We start from the raw sequence: 14,598 nt of genomic DNA on the forward strand, positions 1-14,598 counted from the left end.
TGCGAGTTATAAAGTCAGAATTCTGAGATATAAAGTCGCAATTGCGAGTTATAAAGTCAGAATTCTGAGATATAAAGTCGCAATTGCGTGATAAAAATTCAGAATTCTGAGATATAAAGTCGCAATTGCGAGTTATAAAGTCAGAATTCTGAGATATAAAGTCGCAATTGCGAGTTATAAAGTCAGAATTCTGAGATATAAAGTCGCAATTGCGAGTTATAAAGTCAGAATTCTGAGATATAAAGTCGCAATTGCGAGTTATAAAGTCAGAATTCTGAGATATAAAGTCGCAATTGCGTGATAAAAATTCAGAATTCTGAGATATAAAGTCGCAATTGCGAGTTATAAAGTCAGAATTCTGAGATATAAAGTCACAATTGCGAGTTATAAAGTCAGAATTCTGAGATATAAAGTCGCAATTGCGTGATATAAAGTCAGAATTCTGAGATATAAAGTCGCAATTGCGAGTTATAAAGTCAGAATTCTGAGATATAAAGTCGCAATTGCGTGATATAAAGTCAGAATTCTGAGATATAAAGTCGCAATTGCGAGTTATAAAGTCAGAATTCTGAGATATAAAGTCGCAATTGCGAGTTATAAAGTCAGAATTCTGAGATATAAAGTCGCAATTGCGAGTTATAAAGTCAGAATTCTGAGATATAAAGTCGCAATTGCGTGATAAAAATTCAGAATTCTGAGATATAAAGTCGCAATTGCGAGTTATAAAGTCAGAATTCTGAGATATAAAGTCACAATTGCGAGTTATAAAGTCAGAATTCTGAGATATAAAGTCGCAATTGCGTGATATAAAGTCAGAATTCTGAGATATAAAGTCGCAATTGCGAGTTATAAAGTCAGAATTCTGAGATATAAAGTCGCAATTGCGAGTTATAAAGTCAGAATTCTGAGATATAAAGTCGCAATTGCGAGTTATAAAGTCAGAATTCTGAGATATAAAGTCGCAATTGTGAGTTATAAAGTCAGAATTCTGAGATATAAAGTCGCAATTGCGAGTTATAAAGTCAGAATTCTGAGATATAAAGTCGCAATTGTGAGTTATAAAGTCAGAATTCTGAGATATAAAGTCGCAATTGCGTGATATAAAGTCAGAATTCTGAGATATAAAGTCGCAATTGCGAGTTATAAAGTCAGAATTCTGAGATATAAAGTCGCAATTGCGAGTTATAAAATCAGAATTCTGAGATATAAAGTCGCAATTGCGTGATATAAAGTCAGAATTCTGAGATATAAAGTCGCAATTGCGAGTTATAAAGTCAGAATTCTGAGATATAAAGTCGCAATTGCGAGTTATAAAGTCAGAATTCTGACTTTTTCTCGCAATTAACTGATGGTCAGTGTCTGTCTATAACAGTGCATCCAACGATAGCCGTGCTGCAGTGAAGTCTGAAGCTGTTGGTGTATAAAATGTGCCACTTCAGCTTTGTCTGATTTATTGCGCTTCCGCCACAGCTGATTCTTCTTCTTCTTATGATTATTATGATATTGTTATTATTGTGCAAAATTCATTAGTGTATCCATTCTTTTAAAAACAACTTTTATTGTCCAAATACCTCGACTGTAATGTGATTCTACCCTTGAGTTGCAAAGTTAATGAAACATGATAGGTATTGGTTGTTTTAGTATTAAGCCCACTAGATGGCAGTAAAAGCTGTTTTTTCTCCTTGAAACGCTGTGTACAAGGTTACCGTGGAAACATTCTATATGCATATTCCTGCATAATGCATATGTCCGGAGACTAATCTTTATGTGTCTCCTCAAGTAAAATCAATATTTCTTTATTGGTAAATCGGCGCTAATAATAATCCTTTATGATGTCCTCTATTTTATGTATAATAATGACAAAGCAGTAATCCTGATGGTCAGTCGCAATGAAAGGAAACGCAAGCAAAGTAAGAACTGTGAGAAATAACGTTTCACAGTAGTGAGAAAAAGTCAGAATTCTGAGAAATAAAGTCGCAATTGCGAGAAATAAAGTCAGAATTCTGACTTTATATCACGCAATTGTGACTTTATATCTCAGAATTCTGATTTTTTTATCACGCAATTGCGACTTTTTATCTCAGAATTCTGACTTTATAACTCGCAATTCTGAGATAAAAAGTCACAATTAATCTTTTTTTTTTGTGTTTTTTTTTTTTTAGTGGCGGAAACGGGCTTCCATAGGTCTCACATTGGTCTCAAAGTCCTGCAGTATTTTTAAATTTTGAGGATGATTTCACAAAAATAGGTTCCTGTAAGCTATCACGGCATGTTCCCAAAATTGCCACTAGGGTGCTGTAAAATGCCAATTGGTATTCTATTTAGAATTTATTATTATGAATATCAGCTTTGGGTCACATCACCATACAGCTGTCCCCCCCACTTTTAAAATGGCTGCAACGCCCCTGGCTCCAAGAGAGCCAGTGAGAAAACAGCACAGCTCATGACTGACAGACATCTGCTGATCAATCACTATGAAGAAGTAAGAAAAACACGTCAACTGAGAGAGAAGTTGAATGAAATCAAAACTCAATGACTGGAGCGTAACGTCCACATGGACGACTCTGACAGACATGCGTGTTTGACAGACAAGTGCCGGACCGCAGTACGGACGATTACTGTGTCGCTCATGAGCTCAGAGCTTCTCAGATGTGTTTTCACACACACAGGAAATCTTGTTTTGCACAATGAATTCATGACAGTCACACAGAATGCAGGTTTCTCTCAGATCAGCAGAATTTGTAAAGGAGAACCTCAGCCTCAGCTACAGACAGACAAAAATCAATGCGTGACTAAACATAACTGTGATATTCTGGCAGACGCATACGTTTCCACAGTGTTTATGTTATATAAGAACTGCAGAAAATCTCTACTGCGATATATATATATATATATATACACAAAAATATTATTGACTATTATTTAGATGCACTTATAAGGAAAACTTTGTATGAATGACATGATTAAATCGTAAATCAACACATTCATGTAGACAATACAAATGATTGACAAATGATACAAATTAGGGGCTTCGTTTATAGATTTACTAAACTCCTTTGGGGTAAAACAAAACAAACACACAAATGAACTTGAGGAAATGACTAGTATGAGCACCATTTTCACTAGTACATTAGATACTGTTGCACCGATGAGTTTAAAAAAGGTTAGAGAAAAATACTGTACCTTGGTACAATAGTATTACTCGCGCTATCAAAAGAGAAACTCGTGAACACAAATCGAGACAAACTCGTTTAGAGGTCTTCAGAATTGTGTGGAAAGACAGCTCGTCCCGTTATAGAAAGACACTAAAAGCAGCCAGGGCTGAGCATCTCCGCAAACTTATAGAAAATAATTGTTCTTGTTTAGTACAGTGGCTAGATTAACTAATAAACAGACATCACCAGAACAAAACATTTCATTACAGTTTAGTAGTGATGACTTTATGAATTTCTTTACTGAGAAAATTGAAACTATCAGAAATACAATTGTAAATGTACAACCTTTAACAGAGTTTTATGATTCAGCCTCAATTATCGCCCCTCAAAAACAGCTGCAGTGCTTTACAACTATAGGACAGGAAGAGCTAAATAAACTTATCACTGCATCTAAACCAACAACATGTTTTCTAGATCCAATACCCACTAAACTACTGAAAGAATTGTTACCTGTAGCAGAAGAGCCTCTTCTCAATATTATCAACTCGTCTTTATCTCTAGGTCACGTCCCCCGACCATTCAAGCTAGCAGTTATTAAGCCTCTCATTAAGAGACCACAATTAGATCCAAATGTATTAGCAAATTACAGACCCATCTCAAATCTTCCATTTATGTCCAAAATACTAGAAAAAGTGGTATCGGCCCAACTGTGCTCCTTCTTACAAAAAAAAAACGCTATCTATGAAAAACTTCAGTCAGGATTCAGATCTCATCATAGCACAGAAACTGCACTCAAATGACTTATTTCTAGCTTCTGACCAAGGCTGTATCTATACCCTGATTCTGTCATTTGTCAACTAATGAAGTATTTTGGCTGATCTAGCATGTGCTAGCCCTCACCCATGTCACAATGCATAAATAATGAAAATAATAATGGACATCATGACAAAAAGTAATGGTAAAAATATAGCTGCAAGCAGCGATGATGGGTAAAAGCCCAGAGGCACCGCCAACCCCGGTGGCTTCAGGGCAACTGTGCACGTCGGGCAAAGGGCATTTAAAACAGTTAAACATAAAAGGACTATGTCATATTCACACCACATTTACTGCAGCAGCTGATGCTCCTATGATCACAAACCACAACAGCCACATCCATGAGATCGTTTAAATTGAGATGACTTTCATGTCATAGAATGTCATAAGTCAATTTCAAATGAGTGCAGAATATCATCCTAATTTGCCATGTCTGTGTTTTTTTCTCAGACAATCCCTATAAAAAATTCTAGAGCAAATTACATACTGTTATTTGTGCAACTCCACAGTGCTCTGAGCAATCTAATCCAGCCTTAATGCGAATGTCTGTGATTGCTGATGTTGTATAATCCTAACACTTCTCTTCATGTGTTTTTTGACCTCCCTGATCTGTTGTTTGTGCACCTATCTTATGCACCAAAAGCATGCTTTTATTTAAATTCAGTATGTGTGGTATAAGATAAAAAAATGAAATAAAAAAATGTATTAATAGAGCCAAATCACAGAACCTGCAAAGACAATTTTAATGTCAGTAATAGTAAGGTACATGTCTAGATTTTTCTGCTTACTTATGCAAGTTCATTTTAAACAGCCACTTTTATAATCATGTGAAATTTACTTATAGATTTTATTTTAATAAATTTCATTATATCAGTAAATAATTAAACAACATTTAGAAAACTATTCCTGTACTAATAGTGATAAAGTGTCATAGTTCAATTTCAAATTAGTGTGAAGTTATCATTTGCAGTGTGTTTTTCTGTTTTAATTAACCTAATTATCAAACTAATAATGTAATACTATGTTGTCATTGGCCTACAAATACACTAGCTTGATTAGCGGCTTCAGGTGTGTTTGATTAGAGTTAGCACTAAACTCTGTAGCATACTGAGTCTGCAATAAAAGGGTTAAAGAACTGATCAAGGGTGTAAAACTCTCTCTCTCTCTCTCTCTCTCTCTCTCTCTCTCACACACACACACACACACACACACACACACAGACTGAAGGAGTGAGGGGGAGAGGAGGAGGGGTTAGGGGAGGTTAGACAGAGAGAGAATCTACGTCTGTCTGTATTAGTGTGTATGTGTGTGTGTGAAAAATCCACATTCAAACCAAAATATCTGACTTCCTGTTGGTCGGAGCTAGAAAGTTGTCCAGCATAATGAGAACAATATGTGTCCTGAGTTTGGTGACTGTAGTTTAACCCTCAGGGGTCTGAGGATTTTTGGGGCCCTGGAGAAGTTTTGACATGCCCTGACATTTGTGCTTTTTTCAGTTGTTCATAAACATATTAATGACAAAAGTGTAATTACACTGTATTCAGCACAAACTAGGCTACAATAATATGTGAGGAACATGTATGTACATGTTTGTGTTTTTGAAGGAATAACGTTTATGCGTGATTATTGAAAAAACAAAAAACTTAAATCACTGAAATAAGGCCAAAAAATATATATTAAATCTTTGTTCACAAGACTTCTGGGTATTTGAGGTTGTAGACTAGAGTTTTTGCTTCAAAATGAGGTAAAAATTACGCTGACTGCTTGTTCATATAAAACAATAGAGAGATTTAAATTCTCTAAAACATCTTTGGTCAAGAAACACAGTATGCGTGGAGGCGTGAATCTTCATGTATAATGGGTCATTTACACCTGAGAAGACAAAAGAATCGCATAAAGAGCTCTAATGACCTGCATAAATAATGAGGCCTTTCAGTCAGGTAAGCTGTGAAAAAACCTGTGAGACATTGATCATGTCTCAAGCTCATGGTGTATATCAAACATACAGAAAAAAACAGCAACACTGTGAAATATTATTACAATTTAAAATAATGGTATTCTATTATATTCTTTAAAATATAATGTATTTCTGTGATGCAAAGTGTCGGAACAATTATGTTACCTCTATGGCATTTCATACAGGCTTTTAGCCTGGATTCTCATATGTTTGTCAATTTTCTATACAGAGGAGTAATATTCAGGATTTATTGTCATTACAATGAGTGCTGGATACTGTGTTTACAATTCATACTTGAAGCCGGAGGGCGCTCTGCCCCTTTTGTCCACAAATGCCTGAGCACTGAAGAAGAATAGGCAATCCAGGAAATAACTGAACTAACAGAGGCCAGAGATCGCTAACTATGGCTATTCAAAACACTTTTCAAGACAATAAATACACAAATGAGACGATGAATGCATGCATTGACTGAATTTGCGTCTGAATAGCGCTCATTTTTTTGTGATTAGTATTCACTAAGTTACAGTTCATTGTCTGAGAACTATCAGATTGGACTTTGTTCAGAGGGAGAGGAGAGATCACGCATCATGTTAGTTTTCTTTATTTTACAAAAAGCAGAACATTGTGTTTTTACTCTGAGTGTACACAAATAAAAGAAAATATTCCACAGATTAAAATGGTGTATAATAGGGCTGCACGATATATCGCATGAGATTGTCACACGCATTTCATCAATAAAGCCGGTTCCCTGATTACCGTTAAATCGCCATCACCTGCTTTCAAATGGAGCGGCATTTCATAGACAGAGCCGTAGATCACTGACAAGCCACGCAATATCGCGTTGATTATCGAAGGCGATTCATCTGCGATATGAACGCGATATTGCGTGGCTTTTCAGTGATCTACGGCTCTGTCTATTAAATGCTGCTGCATTTGAAAGCAGGTGATGGCGATTTAACGGTAATCAGGGAACCGGCTTTATTGATGAAATGCGCGTGACAATCTCATGCGATATATCGTGCAGCCCTAGTGTATAACTCTTAATTGTATGTGCAACATTGACAGAGTATTTTGAGTCTCTTTCACACTGGTTAGAAAAGAAATGCGTGACCTCCGTCAAAAAATGGCGCTATAGAGACATCCCTCCACCCCACCAGTTGCAACGGTTTTGCCCATGTCTACTGGTTGACATCTCTGACATTTGTATCGAGTTTCATGCAATTTGAAGCATGCTAAGCATCTCAAAATCATTCAAAATGAAAATTAAAGTTTGATGCATTGCCATGGAAACAGTGTTTGAGATATCATGATTCTTTTTACAGGTCTATATCTGCTGTGTATTGACATTACACTGATGAAGTTTGAAACAAAACGGGTAAAAAAAGAGAGGGTGATCTCAAAGCATTTTGAAAGTGACACACTTCCTGCTGCCAATTGGTAGCACTATATCTTTGACTCACAATAGTCACATCCATGTGATCACCATCCTATAACGAACACACAGCCGAAGTTTCATAAACATCAATCAATGTATGCAGACATTATAACACATTTCCTGTTTCTCTTTTCTCACCATAAATTCGTTGCCTCACCACAGCCAAACCGTTCGAGATATCAAAAATCCTCTGGGAATTTAGCATCCTCAATGACTTCAAGCTGACCGAGTTTAGTGGTGATTGGATTAATCGTCTAGGAGAAGTATATCAAATTCCAGAGCATGCGTTTTTCAAACAACCCATAATAACTGACTTCCTGTTGAGGTGACGTGTAACTTAGAGCATGAAAGTTGTTCGGCCTGATGAGGTCTATATATGTACCAAGTTTCATACAAATACGTGCAAGCGTGTTTGATATATGGACCAAGTTTTTAGACACCGTTCAAGGGGGCGCTGTCGAGCCCCCCTGCCACGCCGGGGTACCAGCTTCTGCCCCGCCCTGATGGCCAGCGATTCCGATGTGTATGCAAAGTTTCAAGAGTTTTTGAGCATATTAAGTGAAAATTTTCCTAAGGAAAACAATCACAAATTTGGCAAACAACTATCACAAATTTGATACTAGCAACATTTTGAGATCACTGAAAGTAATGATAACTTCAGTTCAGTTAATTTAGAGAAGTATTCATCTAAAACTGGTAATTCCTAGTTGAATGACTCATTAAAAGAGACAAAATTAGTTCCATTCATTTGTCAATCCAGAAAATAATGTTTCTACAGCAAGTGAGATGTCAGGAATGATTTGGAAGATGATATACCTGGACGTGAAAAGTGCCTCGGTTACATATTAGCGTTTCACATTTGTGTTCACTGCAGGCAGAATTCTGTACACACTCTTTTTCCCTACAGTATTTGGTGGTGTGATGTGTCAGCACTCATCTATTTATCTGTCACCATCTCGTTCTCCTACCTAAAATCTCATTAAACGAATGTGATGTTAACCCAACTTAACATGTCCACTGAACAGGGCATTCAGAGGTTCTGTCAGCCCGATTCACATCTCCGTCATCTCACCCGCGTCCCATGTTTGGAAAGGATCAAAGCCGGTAAGTGACCGTCACCGTCCCTGAAGGACACAGCATGTGATCCGTCTGTCTCTCAGTCCTTCTAGAGGAGGAATGACATTACTGCAGAACACACACAAATGTAAATGGGAGAAGACATATAACAGTGCTGGATTCATGATATCAATTATGTCTCATTCTAGGATGTGAAAAGCCTTTTCTGCTCTGCAGTGCCACATTTCCAAAACAATGCAGAAAGCAGATACAGCTACTCAGGTCAGAAGAGCAGAGAAATAAAGAGAAGACGGGCAGAGAGAGAGATGAGAGGCGTGAGTGAGGAGGGACACCGTCGACCACGACAGCAAGAGTAATTGTGTCTCTTAGTGGCCGGAGAGGCTTAAGCCAAAGCGTCTGCCTCCATTCGCGATCACTGAAGCGCAGACAGACGCAGGAAGTGAGAAAGCATGTGAGGTATGATTGCTTCCTGCTCCATTCCACTCGCCCGCCTCTGTGATCACTGGAAGCTGAAGCTCAGTTACAGGCAGAGCAGGACAGCAAGGATCTGTCTTACACAGCAAATATGAACTCATTTCAAAGCCAAACAGGTGAAGAGTGATGTGAGATGCCCATACACAGTACAGCTGTTCCTGCCGCAAGATGAGCTCAGCTCTCAATGACACTGGTGTCAGTAATAGCCGTTCTAGATACGCTTTCATCCACAAGGCTCTCCTAATGCAAAAGCAGGAGGTCTTGAATGCGCGCCGGCTCCTTCAGTTCCCTCTAACATCAAGCAAACCCATAAATTGAGATGTTTATTTATCTAAACTGACTGGTTTCACACACTTCCTGCAAGTCAGGGAAAGTCATGTTTCATGTTCTCAGGCTGCGAATGTGAGGAACAACTAGTACCTTGATTTTCCTGTGAAGTGTGTGAGGTTCATGGCATCAAAGAGTTTCATTTGGGGCACTAAACTAGCAGGTAAACAGGAGTCGTGTTCATGAAATAACTAGTACCTCTGCATGGATGGACTAGTAATTCTCATACACAATACTGCTGTTGTCTGTGGAAAATTCGCAATGCTGGTCTATTATTGTGGCATGATCGATTTTGGATCTAAATTAAATAGCATGTAAAAAAGAACTGTTGTGTTTGGTCTGTGGACTCTGATTATGAAGCGTCTCTAAGTTTCTTCAAATTATGGAAACTCTGGGTAGTTCTTTTACCTCAAAAAACAAACTGTGATTCACCAACAGTTGTTTGCACCTAGATGTGGTGCTCGTCATTTGCTCAGTATTGCGGAGAGATGCTTTGTTCCTTGGAAAAACACTCAAGAGATCAACATGAGAACTCTCGACTCGACGGCTAACTGCTAAAGTGAATTTGAATCGACTCGTGTGGACTGGAGCAACTCAAGAGGGAGATGATTTGATTCTGATTCCTGCAGTGGGCATTATGCTATAGGATTTCTGAAAAATGAAAAGTACAAATCAACAGCTCATCCATTTTCAAGGAAAGCTATCATCATTCCCAATCAATACAAACAAGCTCAATGGATCCTGTACACAACAGACACAAAAAGAGAAATGAAGCCTGTTATTTGCTCTGAACTGATTCAGAGACGTCAGCGCTCACGTTCAGAGCTAAATCCATTTCAAAGAGATGAAGAAGTCTGAACCATATTTAAGTGCTCAAAACATAAACTTCAACAGACAGGACGGAGCAGTGATAATTCAGGGATCGACAGTAACCTTATTTAAATTTACTTCCCAGAAAGTAAGATATTAAAAGGTTTAGCAGATACAAAGCATGTACAGTCCCCAAACGTAAAGAAGAACTAAAGTACAAATAAAATCAATTGTGGGCAAATAAATCTGCTGCTAGTTAAAGGTTTCTGGTGGCTGACAGTCTGACCAATGTCATCCATTTAATATGATGAAGAATTGTATTATCTGAGGGAATCATGCTGGCCTTTTATCTGCCGTGTAACTCTTGCCCTGTAACTTGGAAAGCTCAACTGAATACAGATAAGACTTCCTTAGAGTAACGATAAGCTTTCTCTAATTGAGAGAAATGATGTAATATTGATCTGCTGTACAGCCCCACAGCTGTGACATTTACCAAAGCGGCAGCGGTCGACTCCGGCGAGCTGCAGAGAGACGCCGGCTGAGAGGGAAAATGGGGTTTGGTGGGGGAATCGACACACGGAAACATTGAGCTTTCACATAATTATTCGTTTCGAAAAGGTTCTGTGCACTAGCATATGAAATCAAGCTGATTTTGCAATGTAGAAAACAACAAAAAAATAAAACAAAAGATAAATATTCAATTTTTTTTTTTTTAAATAGCGTACATGCTGTAAAGGATGGTTATATTTATGATAAAATGTTAATGCACATGAAGTTGCCAAAATTTGGCAAATATTTTTTTTTCTTTATATATTTTACAGTAAAAAAAATTCAGTTCAGATTTGATTATATTAGAATTTTGTCACTGTGTGTCCAAAGATAAAGAAATAATATACAAGCAAAAAATAATAAATAAAATAAATAAATAAAATAACCACATATAGAGTACAACTAAATGTACTTCTCCAGAAATAATAGTGTTTGCAAGACAGTAGCAGAATAAAGTTCAGGTTTGTCTTTGGTTCTCAGAGACGCTCAACTGCACGGGAGTCAACACCGTCTCAATGCAACTATAGACGGATAAATAAACACAAGAAGAGAAGATGTTTATTTACATACAGAATTGTAATATCTACATATTGAATTGCAAATGGCAAGAATAATAGATCAACCAACCACAATAGTGTTAACACTGTCAACGTCTTCAGGTCTGTTCGTACAGTCTGGGTTATTTTACCCATAATATGCAAAACTAGTTCATCCAATCCACTGGCGACCCACTTGCCAAAAAGGTTCTTGTCGAGTCTCTGACAATCATGTTTGCACATTGTTTTGGATTCTCATGTGGTGCATTCAGATGGAAACGAAAGGTGGGTGGCGTTGCCATTTAGCGAGTGAGTCACTCAGCGTTTGGTGGCCATCTCTCCTGCCCGGATGTCAGATCTCATCGCTCCAACTTCATGTCAGGAGTCATGTGTTTGACCGGAGCTGCGGACACCGAGAGTGCTGGGGTTATTAGAACAGGCAAAGTCCAATAGAGGCTTTCCACTAGATTTGTAATGAGACACGTTTATTTCGCTATTTTCACAGAAATTGCAGTTTTCCACCAAAACAAAAGCTCATGGGTTGCAAGTGAAGAAATTGTAATTTTTTTACTGTAAAATAAAATAATTAACATACAACACTTATTATTATACATTAATTTTTTCATTATTTTACAGTGCAGTTGTATTACTTTAGTAATATTTTACTTTCATATGGGATAGTATTATAAAATTATCATTGTTGTTATAATTATAATTATTACTAAATTCAAATGCGTGTTTTTAAAAGCAATTGTTAAATTGTTAAATCAATTGTTGGACAATATGGCCGACCCAGTAAAACTGGAAATGACTGAACAAGACCAATACCAAGACCGGTCTCATGCCTTCTGGACATCTACTGTAGGACACATATTCAAAAGTTATAAGCAAAACAAATCTAGAATTAAATGACCAGTAGGTGGTGCTATTTCCCCGCTGCTCAGATCATGCTGTTTCTAGGTCAGTTTCTATGAGCTGCCATAGACTCCAACAGCAGAAGAACAACACACAAACTAACGGATGATGAAGATTAAGGAATAAACGTAAGGATAAAGACACATCTGAACCGACTGCCCCTTTCACCTGAGCCAAACCTGGTGTTGCTCAGTTCTGTGGGGCATGCTATAGTTAAAATGATAAGATGACACATTCATTACAGGCTCATTCACATTATTATTAAAACAATTATTTATGACTATCAGGCCAGAAAACATCAGATGTTTTTTTGTTTTCTCCACAGGTGTGTTACTCTGATCAATTGCCTTTCCTAATACAGAAGCCAGAAATCACATCAAGGCAAACATTTCAGTAAATCATCCATCATATGAAGTCTGCTGAGAGATGTGATTCAGGCTTGTCATTCATTACTTTGGTAGCGTAGATCAAAACAATCATGCCTGATTTACAAACCACAGAAACAACTCACACACACACACACACACACACACACACACACACACACACACACACACACACACACACACACACACACACACACACACACACACACACACAGAGAGAGAGTGAGAGAGAGAGAAAGAGAGAGAGAGAATTTTCTATTGTATTCAACAGCTACCAACTAGAATAATTCCTCTTCAAGAATGTCCTTTAACTGACACCTTCATTTCATCTAATTTCTGCATCTTAGAGACACTTCTCTTCTGTGAGACGTAGAGAACTGTGTACTGTGATCTTACAGTTCAATCAGTGTAGTAATATATCTACTAATTACATTATACTTTGACTATAGTAAGAGGAGAACTGGTCGCCTGATGTTGCCTCTTTTCTCCATTATCCAAACATCACATGCATTTTTTTATTCTTTGCCACAGAAGACTTTGGCTTTCACAGGACTAAAGATATTATGTACTACTAATGTGTATTATGCCATGACTTTCAGTTAACCAGTTACAGTTAAACTGCTTGGTCGGCGATATGATCAAGATTTTGAACCCTGTCGTTTATATGCATCACTTTCCCGTGTCAGTGACATACATCACCAAATAGTTATAAATTGAACAAAACCTCACAGGTTTCATAATTCTCAATATCAATAATGAATTATACAACTATAAGTATACCCAAATGTACCCACATACATACAGTACACTCATGTTAAGCACGCTAGGCTTGATTGTTTGCATCATCACAACATGTAACTATATTATAACCCAGCTCTATTTGCCAAATGCAGCTATTAAGATTAGGGCTGTTAAGCGATACAATTTTTTGATCTAATTAATTACATGATGTTATGTGATTAATTAATCTAATTAATCATAATTTAATCGCACGTAAATTTTGCATGAGAAATTAACCCCAAAAGATCATTTTAAGTCATAATTGTGTAAAGCATCAAATAGACATTACAAAAAGTAGATTCAGTAAGAAAAATTTCATTTGATTCAATGCAGAATTTACTCTCAATGACGAGCATTTTTGCCCTGATATCCTGAATTTTAGGGACATTCTGACTGCGTTCTTTATGCTCCATCATGCAGTAAGCTCATATTCATCATCAATCATCTGTATGAAAAGTCAGATGACCTACAAGTCTGGGGCGGGGCAAGTGCGTTAAATGCATTAATTTTAACACGTTAATTTTTACCATAACTAAATAATGTAATTAACGTTAAAATAACAGCCCTAATTAAGATATAAACATTAACATCATAATAAGCTGCTCTGAAACAATGCGTTTTGTCAAAAGGGTTATAGAAATCAATTTGATTGGATAGACTGTAACTCTTCCAGATGCCTTCAGGCGCTTGAGAACATTATCCAGAGAGCCAGAGAATTCCCTGACAAGAGCTTCTCAAAGTGGGACACCATAACAGGTGATTTGCACTGGCTTTCTACTCCAGTCTTTCAGCAATCATGGTTTAGTGGGGTTATTTCCATGTTTCCATATTTCCAGTGATCTGAGCCCGGTTAGTCTTTGTGAAGGGCATCATTCACGTTCACTCAGTCGAGTCGGTGTCTCTGACACTCATTTAGCCGTAAACGACCATGAAATGTGGCACATAAAAGCTCTATTGTTTTACAAAGGTGCGATTCTGACACATTACACAGGTGATCAAACACAGCACATTCATTTCAGAGCCATCCAGGACAGAAACACACAGAGCACAAGGTCTCAGCGCAATGTATTAATGTCAGAGCCTGCAGACAGTTACACAATATCAGTCCATAATGAGATAAACGCTGCTCTTACCCAGCTGCATCTCCATGACGCTCATTTTATTTTCATACGGGTAGAGGATCTTGGGAGGCTTGTCAGTCAGTGGTGCTGTACAGGAAAACAAACAACAAAGCAAATAATTAGTTGTGTGTCAATACTGTCCAACTGTCTATGATATCGCTGCATAATCAAACGCTAAATCCTAAACGACAATAATTCAGCTGTATATTAACTGTCTTCGACAAATACGATCACACTGGTTTGATTTGAACACATTCCATCAG

General features: G+C 37.4%; 1 protein-coding gene across 1 annotated transcript in view; it reads right to left on the reverse strand.

Annotated features, from left to right (window-relative positions):
- The window catches only part of il1rapl1b (interleukin 1 receptor accessory protein-like 1b), a 134,680-nt gene that overhangs the window by 38,197 nt on the left and 81,885 nt on the right, over window positions 1-14,598 (reverse strand). Inside the window, exon 5 of the mRNA XM_067387023.1 lies at window positions 14,348-14,422. Within this exon, the coding sequence (XP_067243124.1) occupies window positions 14,348-14,422 (75 nt within the window). The remainder of the gene's footprint in view (window positions 1-14,347; window positions 14,423-14,598) is intronic.

The sequence above is a fragment of the Chanodichthys erythropterus genome, chromosome 6, assembly GCF_024489055.1.
Source record: "Chanodichthys erythropterus isolate Z2021 chromosome 6, ASM2448905v1, whole genome shotgun sequence".
In the NCBI taxonomy this organism is placed as follows: Eukaryota; Metazoa; Chordata; class Actinopteri; order Cypriniformes; family Xenocyprididae; genus Chanodichthys; species Chanodichthys erythropterus.